The sequence below is a fragment of the Pseudonaja textilis genome, chromosome 7 (assembly GCF_049901715.1).
Source record: "Pseudonaja textilis isolate UNSWEBS1 chromosome 7, rPseTex1.2, whole genome shotgun sequence".
Taxonomy (NCBI): Eukaryota; Metazoa; Chordata; class Lepidosauria; order Squamata; family Elapidae; genus Pseudonaja; species Pseudonaja textilis.
The window spans coordinates 17,613,627-17,626,694 of record NC_141996.1 but is presented as its reverse complement, the minus strand read 5'-3'; the positions used below and the strand labels follow the sequence as shown (position 1 = coordinate 17,626,694).

General features: G+C 34.8%; 1 protein-coding gene across 1 annotated transcript in view; it reads right to left on the bottom strand.

Moving 5' to 3' along the window:
- ATM (ATM serine/threonine kinase) overlaps nt 1-13,068 on the bottom strand; it is a 62,554-nt gene that overhangs the window by 43,933 nt on the left and 5,553 nt on the right. Inside the window, exons 6-15 of the mRNA XM_026721013.2 lie at nt 12,278-12,443; nt 9,053-9,291; nt 8,274-8,437; nt 7,616-7,785; nt 7,150-7,521; nt 6,368-6,562; nt 4,397-4,492; nt 3,216-3,435; nt 2,745-2,870; nt 602-727 (exon numbers count right to left, since the gene is read on the bottom strand). Of these exons, the coding sequence (XP_026576798.1) occupies nt 602-727; nt 2,745-2,870; nt 3,216-3,435; nt 4,397-4,492; nt 6,368-6,562; nt 7,150-7,521; nt 7,616-7,785; nt 8,274-8,437; nt 9,053-9,291; nt 12,278-12,443 (1,874 nt within the window). The remainder of the gene's footprint in view (nt 1-601; nt 728-2,744; nt 2,871-3,215; nt 3,436-4,396; nt 4,493-6,367; nt 6,563-7,149; nt 7,522-7,615; nt 7,786-8,273; nt 8,438-9,052; nt 9,292-12,277; nt 12,444-13,068) is intronic.

The following is a 13,068-nucleotide window of genomic DNA, read 5'->3' as shown; positions in this document are numbered from 1 at the left end:
AAATTCAGCAAGAAAAGAAAAGAATATCAGTACTACGTTGACAATACTTAAGATTGGTGAACTTGATTAAATTGCTTTTAATGAGTAACAAATAGCTCAGGTAAAATGCAAACAACCCAAATTACACTCAATGAAAGACAGCAAGTATTATTAAAATGAATTTCAAGCTATTATGATAAAACTTGAAATAAACTGCTACTTGAAAAGCAAGGATCAGTTTCAGAATCAATCTTCTTTCTTCAAAGCAGTACTGCTTAAATTTCATTGAAGTTAATATGATTGATTCAGCCTCACAAGAAATAAAAACATCATAAAAAACATTTAGGTCTTATACAATCTGTAATTAAAAGAACAATTTGCAAAAATCTCATTGCACACACTAAAACAATAAAGGAGTTTCAATATTATATCAAACAATACCTCCATATTTTTCTGCAAAATAACTAGGAGTATACATGAATATATGGCCATTCATATATAATAAAAATGAACAAATTGGTCTTAAAAATAAGCGACCCATATATGTTAGTTACCAGGCACAAATACAAAGATTTCAACTTTGCTCACACTCAGATTGCCCTACAACCAACAAATGTCTCACCTGGGTACAGTTGCATAAACAACTTGTGCACTGCAATATTAAATTCCTCAATGAAACAATTCTAGAATCTTCATTTAGCTTGTTTTTAGACTGAGAAATGTTTTCCTCCACATAATTAAAACATAACTGTAAAGGAACAAAATATTATTTTTAGAAATAAAATGAAATTATTTAAGAGGTTTCATCATATGTGTATGCATGTATGTGTATGTATGTACATACAGACATACATATAAAGTACATATATGGATATACTGTATATATCCATATACGTATCCTTATTCACTGTATCCATCACCAAGTTAACTGCATTAAGATGCATGTTTTGTAATTGCTCAAGATATCTTAATTTCTCAAAAGAATCCCTAGAAAAAGATTGAAAAGGATCAACCTGTACTTCATATGGGCAATTTATTTATGTTTATATTTGCAATAAGTATTTATTCTTGAATAATTTTTGTACAGTATACACGTGAAGCAACATGCATTCTTGAGTACCTACGCTACAACATAAATCAAATTGTTTTATTACTGTAGTATTAAGGAGTTAAGCGGATTTTTGCTTGGTTACCAGTGGTCAGTTAACAACATTCATTCAATGACTGTTTGAACTAATGACATTGAATGAATGAATGAATGAATGAATGATACTTACGACTGGTCCTCAAAGTTCTAACCATCCCCAAACCCCTATGTTCATTTGGGCACTTGGCAACTCCTTCATATTTGTAACATTGCATGGTCAAGTAACTGCCATTTGCAACCTTGCTCTCATGGACTACAAATGCTAACATGCTTGTGAAGAAGGCACAGAAGTGGCTGTATTTCCTGAGAATGCTCAGGAAGATAAATCTATTTCAGTGTCTACTTCTGTCTTACTACTACAGCACCATTGAGAGTGTCCTGACATATGGCATTCTTGCATGCTACAGGAGCAGCTCTGTAGCAGACAAAAAAGCTCTACAGAGAATCGTTAAAACTCCCCAGAATATCACTGGGCTCCAGCTACCAGCCCTGGATGACATCTTTGCATCTCACTGTTTAAGGAAGTTGCACAACATTCTGAGAGATTCTTCCCATCCTGCTCACAATCTTTATGAACTGTTGCCTTCTGGCAGAAGATACAGAACAATTAAAACTCGAACCACACATTTTTAGAATAATTTTTATCCCAGAGCTGTAATTGCACTAAACAATGAACTTAAGGACCACTATCAGTGAGCTGTTGGACTGTATTACTTGGTCTGTTATGTGGATGTTTGTGTGTTTTTAGGAGGCAGGGAATTTTGGTGGATGGGGAGGTGTTTGGGGATTGTCATGTGTGTGTGCATGTTGAGTCTGGTCTCTGGGTGTTATGTGAATTTAATTGTATGTATACTGTGTATATACGTACAATGACAATTAAGAATTCAATTCAAATTCAAATTGAAATTCAATGCAGGAAAGTCACCAGGTTGCACTGGTAAATTTTCCAGACTTGGCAGCAGTCACCCCCAGTTCTGCCATACTGACCAGCCATGCACCTGCCCCTACCTGGCTGTGGCAACTTTCCTGCTTACCAGACTGTTGGCAAACCTCCTGGGACTTACAACTTCCTGCCAGCTTCCCCACTGAAGTACTTTGGAAGATGGCAGGATATCGCAAGGAGGTCCTCACTTAACCAACTCATGATTCTTCCTTAATAATGACAATGGGGACTCCCAAGATAGTTGTCACTAAGAGATGTAGTCATGTGACACTGCATTTTTGATTGCATCGCTTAAAAATGGAAATTCCACCAATTACCACAGTTAAGCATAAGAATAACACAGACATTCTCTTAATGCCTCTCCAAAGGTCACAGCATTCCTTGATCTCGTTTGTAAATTCTTTGCTTCCTAGAACAAACTTGTCTTCTACTTTTCCTACCATTACCCTATCTGGAGATTTAAAAGAAGCATATAAACAGAAGTCTGTACAGGACTGGGCAGAAAAAGGATCTAAGATGAAAGCAGAAAATGAATTGAAAAGAGGATGAAACCTCTTCATACACTCTAGGCATTTTCATGTGATTCTTGAAATTATATCACGGAGATTAATCATCATATGAATGCTTCTTCATATCCACTAGAAACAATTACTTGAGCTTGTCAGAAAGTTCTACCTTAGCTTTCTGAAAAAAATCCAATTTACATGCTTCTTCTTCTGTAAGAATGCCAGCATAACAATAGCAGCCAAGAACACCTGTCAGGATACTGGCACAACGCATCGGAATATCCGCAGATATAGCCTGAAAAATAAACCGGCAAAAAAACCATGCTCAATTCACTTGGAGTTTAATTTGGATTTTTGGTAAACTAATATTTTCCAACTGATCGTGGACATCCATGTTTGTGGACAAATCAGACTCCTATGGTGAGACTGGTTTGTCCATGATCTTTTTGATTTGAGAGCAAGTTGTAAGTGGATTTACTCTCAAATTGCACCATGTAATCCTGGCCTAAAAAGCATTTACCCATAAGTTATTTTATTAATTTTAACAATACCTAAATCTACTCATAAGTATACAGGGAACAAGTCAGATTTTAATCAACTCTCACAATGAACAAAGAACACAATTTTCTTTCTGGCTTACCTGAGGAGAAACATGGCTAAGTAGCTGGTCTGACATCATCATAAGATTGCGTTTTAAGGTTTCTTCAAGCCTCTGATTGACAACAAGGCAGGAACTAGATTTGTTTTCTGATATATCTGCCATATTTGTAAAAATATTGGTTTCGTTGAAAGTTGTCTGCAGGTAAAAGGCTTCAATATCTGAAAGACTGGTTTCTTCTTTCTCTTGGCTATGTTCCATGCTTAATAAAATAAAGTGTATTTTCATTTATTTATCACTTGTTAATAATCCAATAATGGTTAAGCTAAGGCAGGAGTCCAATGATTTCTGATATTGGTACATGAAATTTGTGCATGTTCAGTGCTCAATGTACCTATTCAGGCCCAAACTGGTTAGGAAATGGATGACTCAGACATTAAACTTGAAGCTTTGTTATCATCAATGTTCAATAATTCATTTTAAACTATGTTGTGGAGGCTCAGGTAGCCCACGATTTACAACCATTCACTTAGTGACAGTTTGAAGTTACAACAGCACTGAAAAACGTGACCTATAACTATTTGTCACACTTATGTCTGTTTCAGCAACTCCATGGTCACAAAATTCAGACCCTTGGCAACTGGCATGTATTTATGATGGTTACAGTGTCCTGGGGTCATGTGAATACCTTTTGTGATCAAAGGGGAAGCCAGATTTACTTAATAACCGTGTTACTAACTTAACAACTGAAGTGATTCACTTCATAACTGTGGCAAGGAAGGTCATAAAATGATGAAAAATTCACTTAACAACTGTCTTGCTTAGCAATGGAAAATTTGGGTTTAATTGTGATCTTAAGTCGAGGACTGCTTGTACTTTGTATCAAAAGGAGTGCAAAGTATATGCAAAGAAGATGACTGAGGCAAAAGTATAGGGCCAAAGAATAGTAACAGCTCAGAAGACAAAGACACTAAGCTGAAAAATCATGTTCAGCCATAATGGGGCTCGCTGGCTTTTAATTTTACATCTAAAATAGCTTTTATGGTTCAAAATTTTGATCCCTTTGGCATGCATGACACACCATATTTAAAAATCCTATTTTAAAGCAATGTATCTAGAACAGGGACGAACTAAATAGCAGACAACCGGCGTGAGGTAGTGTCTAAAGCAAGCATGTCCAACCCCCTGTGATAGGGAAATGCCTTCATTAATTAAAAACATACCATTCTGGTGCTTTGTTGAAAAATATCATTGCTGCTTTACAACTTTTCATAGTCAGACTTACAAGGATTTTCTGTAATTCTAGATTAGGAAAGTCACTGAAAAAAATAAAATAAAAACCAGAATTATTTCATGTTTGAATGCTGCAGTGTTAATAAATTCAATAGAAGATGCACATGAAGGTCTAATTTTTCACTGTACATCAAGTATTTATAGGAAGTATTTGTTTGACTTTTGTTTTGTACATCTTGCCTAGTATTTCCAATATCATCCCCAGCCAAATCTTTCATAGAACAATATTTTATAGAACAATCCATCTATTATTGGAAGGAACAGAGTTCAGACTTCCCACTGAAAGCACCAACTGTGAAGTTAAAATATATTTGATAATTAGAAGTTCCCAACCTCCAGGCTTTGGCCCACTACCATGCTATGGCCTATTTGGAACCAGGCTGGCATGCAAGCACGTGCAGCTCCGCTTGTTCCACTAGTGGAGCTGTACATGCATGTCAGCCCACTGCTCGCACGGCACAGTTCCCCTTCCTCCCCCAACCAGGCTGTCAAGCTGCAAAAGTTGGGGACCACTGCATTATATGATAAGAGAAATTCTAGAGGTCTGTGATGTTTGGAAAAATTCATCAGAGGCCAAAAGAAGACAAGGCAGCTAAATGACAGGTGACACACAAGCAGGAGCTTACAAGAACTCAAGGAAGCAATTATTGAAAAAAAATCCTGAAGAAGTGATGTCCATCACATTATGAAAAGCTGAAAATAACTGAGTAAGGACCAAGGGGCAAAATTTAGTTCCTCTAGGCCTTGGACTGAAACATTCTGCCCAATTCTAATCTGTGACCAAATATATATCTAGGTATGAGATGCTGTTAGGTTAGAATGAGGGGACTGCCATGGCTCACGTGATAACTATGCTGGGCTTGCACACTGCTGAGGTTGGCAGCTTGGTGGTTCAATTCCCGTGAGCGAATAAATCGCGTGGGGACAAGAAAGGAGCCTCTCCCGAATGCCTATTGGCATTCAGGCATCCTGCGGGTAAGGATAACCACCCGAAAAAATTCCTTTCACAGAGGCAGCTTGGTGATCCCTGGCTAACACATGTCATACGGTAAATAAATAAATAAAGGTTACAATGAGTTAAAAAAATATCCTTTCTTTTTTGCTGGATAATCAGGAAAGGGTTACTCAACAAATGTGGGCTTTAGGTTTCCAAAGAAAGCATACTTGAATATTTTTTGAATGAGTAATAAATGTCCCAGTGACCATTTCAACAAACTATTGTCAGCCTCTTCCACTTGAAATACATTATATCCTTTCATCTGTGTAGACCGTGATACAGTACTATGTGCTTTTCAGTTTCACAGAAGAAGAAAAGAAGGATACAAATTGCGAAAAGTTTAGAAAACACTAAACCAAAACAAAATAGAACTGAAAAAGGAAAAGGAAAAACAGTGGGAGGAGGTGGAAGGAGCCAACTCTTTCCTGATTAGGGCAGGGTGGAACTGAAATGACATTTTCCAGGAAGAAGAAATCTAAATCCTGGGACCTGTCTTTTGCACTTATAGTTTTCCTCAATATATGTTTGGATATTTGCTTGAAAGTGAAAAAATACTGTATTATACAGTATAATCTCCATAAAACACTATGCATTTACATGCCATTCAACTGCATAATAACATAGAAAGCAAACTGTTGTGAGATAAGTTTGTTCTGCTTAAAATTCTCATTAAAATGTAGATTTGTTATTACTTCTGTAAACTTGACTTCAAACCAATTATTTGTTACGCGTTGTTAAAACTAAGAACATTTTAAGGCAAAGTGATTTAAATTCCAACCCACTTTGAAATTTCAACAAATTTGAACTCACTTCCCGAAGTGAAATTAAAAACAAACATAGACAAGTTTGATTTCCTCCAATGAACAACTAATTCTTTTTGGGTTACTTGATTTCCTGGGCATACCTGCACAAAACTGGAGGAAGTTCCATATTGTCTTCCATAGCTTCTTCCATATTGCAGAAGAGAAGCCATTTCACAATTCGTTCTTTTAATGTATAAGTTGCATTTCCTTCCCAATCATTCTGAAATGAACCAGTTTTCAAAGTTTCTGGTATTTCCAAAGTTGTCACTGCTGATGCTAAACAATGTACTGCAAAACTAACAAAAAATAACAATAAGTACAAGCACTTGATTTACAGCTCTAATATTCAAATAAAGTCACCAGTGTGTGAATTCAGGCTCCAATATTTTTCTCCCAATGGCCAAAACCACATCAAGTTTAAACAACATTTCACCAATCAGAATTGGAATGGTAACTAGAATTTTAAATGGGTTTGTAAAATCTAATTAAAAACATATTTGATAAATAAAGAATGGTTAGATACCCAAATTATTCAGAACACAAGAAGAGCACATGCTTATTATTCTAAGGTGGTTGGTAGAAGTTACAATAATGTTAAAATCACTCACCTCCATTTGCAGCACTACTTATGCTAAACAGAACTAATGATTGAAAACAATTTACTAAATATAAAATTTAGAAATTTTAATTAAATTTCTAGCGCTTATAGTGCAAGGACAGACCCTTTAATGTTACATGTTTTGAATTACATCTGTCATAATGTTTCTTCATTGGCCAGAACAAAAAGAGTTGAAACCTCTGGACACATGAGTTGCTTATGCCAGATTACTCCTTTACAATTAACATACAATTAATAATAGAGTATCAAAAAGTTTCATTTTACCTTGATGGTTTGCATATAGAACCTGCAAATATCCTCCAAATTTCTCTGTCCATTGTTATTAAATTTCTTTGAAATAAGACTCCAAGCAATTCAAAGCTTTCCATTTCAGTTTGCCGAAGGTTTAGACTTCGATCTACCAGAGACCAAATTCTGGACCATGTTCGCTGCAGTTCCAGCTTCTCTGTGATGTTGAGGTCTGTTTTTTGGTTTTGACACAGAGCAACCTCTTTAAGACATCTTAATACATAAGGGGTCCGTTCTCCTCGACGTTGCTGATGTAATAATTGGTAAAGTATATTAAGTAAATTAGTCAGCTCATTGTCAGGAAGGCTCCTTGGGTACTTGGATACTAATCTGGTGGTAATTTGCAGCCTTAAAACAAAACACCAAAGATTATTAAGAGGAAATTAATAATAGACACTTTTCAGAAATAAACCAAACTGTTTTTCTTTAATTTTTTATTTACCAGGGTATGACATCAAAACTATTCTGTGATTTTTGCAAGTGCTCTTGAATCACTTCCCACCCTAATTCAATTCTTCTGCGTTTGGATGGTCCTTCTCCATCTCCATCTTCTTGCGGAGTAACTGCATATGACTGGGTTACCTCTAAGACTTTGGTGTCTTCAGTAAATACCTTATTTTTAAAAAATGCAGTTAAAGAATTAAAGAGAAATACTGCTACATATTTTCCAATAGATGTGCAGTGCAAAAAAACTATTAATACCATAAAATAGGCAATCCATTGTCACTAGGTAAACCCCATCTCCAAAATAATAGCTAATTTAAATTCCTATGATTTTCTATAAGTTTTGCAGTAAACTAAAGAAAAAAAAATATGTATTATTAAGTTTCCATGAAGCTTAACAAATAAATTTTGCCCCTTAAAACCTTCCTGTTTTAAAGGAAGCTGAAAATGTCTGCTCTCATTAACAATGGAATATCGTCAGCCACATCCCCTGGAACTCTTGAAGACTTTTCTTTTTAATCAGTTAAGAAAAAAGGTTGTCCAACTGTGAAGATCAAGAAGACAGATCTCCTTTGTACTGTCCTGGTGTGGTATTCTGTTAGATTACACAAAAACCCAACTTACAATAACCATTTGAAAGTATAGTGACAACTTACCTGGTGACAAGAATCAGCCATTAACTCAACCAGGTTGTCCTTTAGAACAATACTGTGAGAGCCTGAAGAATATTTTCCTCGGTTGCTAATAAGAGTTATCTCATTAGCTAACAGATCATAGAGGTTGTATAAAGTATTTTGCCATTTTGCTGAGCTGTATGCTCCTGTTTGTACAAGAATTAGAAAAAAAATAATTTTGTAAAAGAAATGAATTTAAGAAGTCATTATTAATCAGCAACACATGTCTGTTAAAATGATTAAACAAAAACTTAAATACTTAAGCAAGCAATACTGTGAAAAATTATGACATACAAAAATAAATAGACAGTCCCAGATCAATTCTGGATCAAGCTGAATTTCTGATAATTAAATGTAGAGAGAGCCCGTTTGGTGTAATGGTTAAGGCATCAAGGTAAAAAAAAGGGAGATCATGAGTTCTAGTCGTGCCATAGACATGAAACCAGCTAGATGGCCTTGGGCCAATCACTGTCTCTCAGCCCTAGGAAGTAGGCAATGGCAAGCCACTTCCAAAATCTTGCCAAGAAAACTGCAGGGACTTAAGAGAGAAAGACACATCACTGCATAGATGGTTTGCATTATCTTTTTCCAGAATACTTTCCATTTTAATCTGATGATTTCCTGATTATCTCTTTTACAAAAAATTGATCAGGCCCATCAAACTAGTTGAACAGGTTGGCACAGAATCCTCCAAAACATTTTCAGTGCCAAATTACAAAAATTACACAAAGCCCTTTGTTATTTCAAAGCTTTCCATGTACCTTCTTCCTGAGTTTTAGCTCCATTTGGATGATGAACACAAATCTGAAACTGAATAAATTGAATGATCTGCTTCTTCAAAGCATCTTTTGGTTTGTACTGAGCCCATATAAAAAGCACAGTTGATAGAATTTCCTCTCCTGTTTTGCAAACTTGCATGCGGTAATTCATTGCATAAATGGGGAGAAACACATTAATGGCTGCAAAAATGTGTTCGAGGCCTGCAAGGTTTCTTTCTTGCCTACAATAGAAATAATGCATATTTTTATCAGATGCTAAAGAATCCAATCATAGGAACTATGATTAAGCTTGGAACTACTATATATTTTATTTGTTTCTCTTTCTCTACAATAGCATACACCTTGACAATTATTACTGTAAAACCAGCATTATAAGGATCCAGAGGAGTCACGCCCATCATAAAACTTTAAAAAATATTAGTTATTGAAAACTGCTACTGATAGATCAGCAATTTCAAATAATTCCATAGCTGTCTAGTCATTTTTTACTGTCAGGAAAAGAAAGGTGCCTATAGATTATGATTATAGAACTCACTAAATATAATACATTCGATCTTTCAGAAAAGATCAAATAGAAATTATAATACATCCTGAATTCAGAAGAAGCTTTTTATAGGAATTTCCGGTTTGTCGGCTTCGGTGACAGCAGGGATTCGCTTTTCTCCGCGATCCCTGCTGTGCTAGCCGCCTTGGTGCCTCCGATCCTGACGGATTTGGAGGCTAAGGCTGCCCTGTTGGGGCAGCTGAAGAAAGGGGGGATCTGGACAAGGGTTGAGGAGTATTGCAAACCCCCTCCCCAGCCGGCAATAACCCCCTTCTCTCAAGACGGTGGAGCGGCGGTCTTAATGGCCGCCATGAAGAAGCCGGCAACTGGATAAAGAATGTGCAGGAGGAAGAAGGAGTTTTAAAACGAAAGTCTTTTCTTGGTCGAACTGGGACCTTAAGGACATATTTAACACCTGGGAAAGTATTGGCTTGGAAGCTATAATGTTCCCGATTGATGTTTTCAGCTGCGAAGAAAAGTGATGAAAAGGGAAAGTTACTCTCCCTCCCTTATGGAATTAACAAATGGACAAGGGAAACCTGCCTTTTGATAGAAGGTAAAACCTAAACTCCTTTGTTATAAGTGGGAAGGGAGAGGCTTGGAAAAAAAAATTTACTCTAAGACTTTGCTGGAGGAGATGCCTTGAAGATAAAGAGAATAGAAATTAATTCTAAAAAAGATTTAAAGCACAGACTGGATGTTTTTTTTCTTTCCCTAATTTGACTTCACCCCTAGAAGAGAAATTGTAAAAAGAAGAAGTTTGTACTCTGCCTGGACTGTTTGATGATTACGGGATTTTGGGACTTTGGGGAACTGTTTTAAGTTTGGAAATAACTGATTGGCTTAATAATAAGAAGAGGATACAGAAAAAGAAGAAGAAACAGTTTAAAATGGCTCTATCTCTTGATGAACTAAAAAAACAATATTTAAAAATAAGGAAAGAAGGCAAAGATGTTATGGGAGAAGCCCTTTGTTTCCTAGATATGGCGCTTGTCATGTGTCAGCAAATTAAACAGCTGGAAGAAGCTGAGGAAGAAGAAGCCATTTTTAATGAACTAAATGGTGTGACTAAGAAAGAAAGGAGAAAGAGAGGAGCGAAAAGGAAGGACTTAAGAAATAAAAAAATATTTATGAAAGAGAAAAAGATGCAAAAACAACAGAATGCTAGAAAGCAAAAGGAAAGAGGAATGCAACAGAAAGGGGAAACCAAGAAGGCAGAGGTTTGGAGAGGAGGGGGTAAAAAGTTTAGGCAGGCTAAGAAGGGAAGGGAAAAGGGGGAAAAAAGTTACAAAGGTATAAAACAAGATGGAGAAAAGAAAATTTTTTTTAGGGATAATGGGTAATGTATAGGTTTTATTTTCTTAAAAAAAAGGGGGATTCTGCAAAGTACACATGAGTGTTGTAATAGTGGTATTTGTATTATAAGTAGATAATCAGAACTTTTTAAGATCTAATAAAAGACTAAAATATTAAGGTATAACTTTAAAATGTTTAATAATGAATGATTTTAAGTTTTAATAAAATACTAAAGGGAATGTTTAAAATATTAGTTTAAATATAGAGTTTAATGGATTAATGTGTTGACTGTTATGGATTTATTATTGTAGTATTGGTTTCTGAAATAGTAGAATGTACTAAGCAGAATCTGATTGGGATTTAGCTGTTATTTTAAATTTTAATTTAGGGGAATGATAGAAAGGCATCATACTCTGATTAGTGATTCCAGGGGAAACTATTCCTTTTTATACTGGAAATGAGACAGATGTAAATGGAGAAATGGACAAAAGATATAAAAATATATTTTTTTAAAGCAAGATTAAATATATAAAACAGAATTAAGACGAGGCAAAAGTGGAGAGGAGTTATATAATAGATATAGAATGGTAAACAAGATAGGTAATGGTATATAAGAAGAGCATGAATTCAATTGAGGTAATCTGGGGCCAAGCTACTTTCTAAAAGAAAGTTTTATGTTTTTATGTTTATGTCTTATGTGTGTGTGTCCAATTAAGAATTAAATAATAAAATCTCGGAGGAAGACTAGATGAGAACAATTATAAACAAGCCAGAGGAAAATATAAATGTGATGACTGAATAGCAGATAAATTAGAAAGGAAATATGATTGAATAATGATTAAAGAGAAACAATGTGGAATTTGGTAAAGGGAATTTACGTGTTTATATGGAAATGGGATAAATTATAAGTATGTGATATAAAGCAATGTGTTACCTGCCTTGTAAAGATCTACAATGGAAAGAGATTTTATGTTTTTAATGTTTAATGATGTTTTGTTTTGTTTGTTTGTTTATAAAATCAATAAAACTTGTTTTAAAAAAAAAAGAAAAAAGAAGAAGCTTTTTATAAACTACTTCACTAGACCAAGAAGGTATTAAGACTACAATTCTTCATGAGTAGAAGCAAGCTTTAAAGACATTTTATTTCATAGAGTTCCAATTTTTAAATTTGGCCACAACTAAAACAGGAGAAAAAACCCAGTTAGAAAAACTGGAAACATTTGACCTATCAGAATGATACAGAAAATATTTAAATGTTAAATTGAGCTCAGCAGTTATCAGATTAATGAAAAATTAAGTTCAAAAGATGTTTGGTAAGGTAACATTTTACATTCAAATTTGACTCTGCAAAAGAAAATGCTATTTACCTTGCACGATGTATAACTTTTGAAAAGACGTTCAAAGTATCTGAACTGAACTTGTCAGTTTGGAAACAGAGGCCTCTGGTTAATGTATAGATTATTCTAGCCACCAAAACTTTGTTAACATCTCCAGAAGGATTGAGAAATAATTTGAAATAAAGATTTTGAAGATCTAGAGAAGTAATCAAATTCATTAGTGAGATTTTAAATAATTGACAGCATAACTAAACATATTGTATGCTTTCAGCTGTTCATTCTTGTATGTCAGAGATGGATTTCTTATAAATGAGTTGCATTTTATTTATATTTAGAACTCTAGGAGTTACAGGAACAGATCTAGTGACACTGCAATGGTACTATAATTCGGGGCCATACATATTTTGTTTGTTATGAAAGAAATTTTAGGATGTAGCATACCCAGCAACCTTTATTTGAGCAAAGGAATATTTTTCTGAGTTATAGTCAAGTCAGTTCAATTAATAAAACCAGATTAAAATCTGATTAACAAGAAAAGTTTATCAACAAGATAACATTGTTGTTTGTGATGTGTAATGCTTTGGATCCAAAATAAAAAAAAGTGTGTATACAACTTTCAAGAGCCTCTGAAGGCACAGAGACTCTGTCCTTGATGGTATCAAAGTACTTTTCCTACGTAGAATAGAAATAGTTGCACTTACTCAAGTATCATCATACTTAAATGTAACTTTAGGTATAACTTAAAAATTAATAACATCCAAGCAATATTTATTAATTTAATAAATCAAATTAAGCAGAACTCTCAGGAAATATAAAAATAT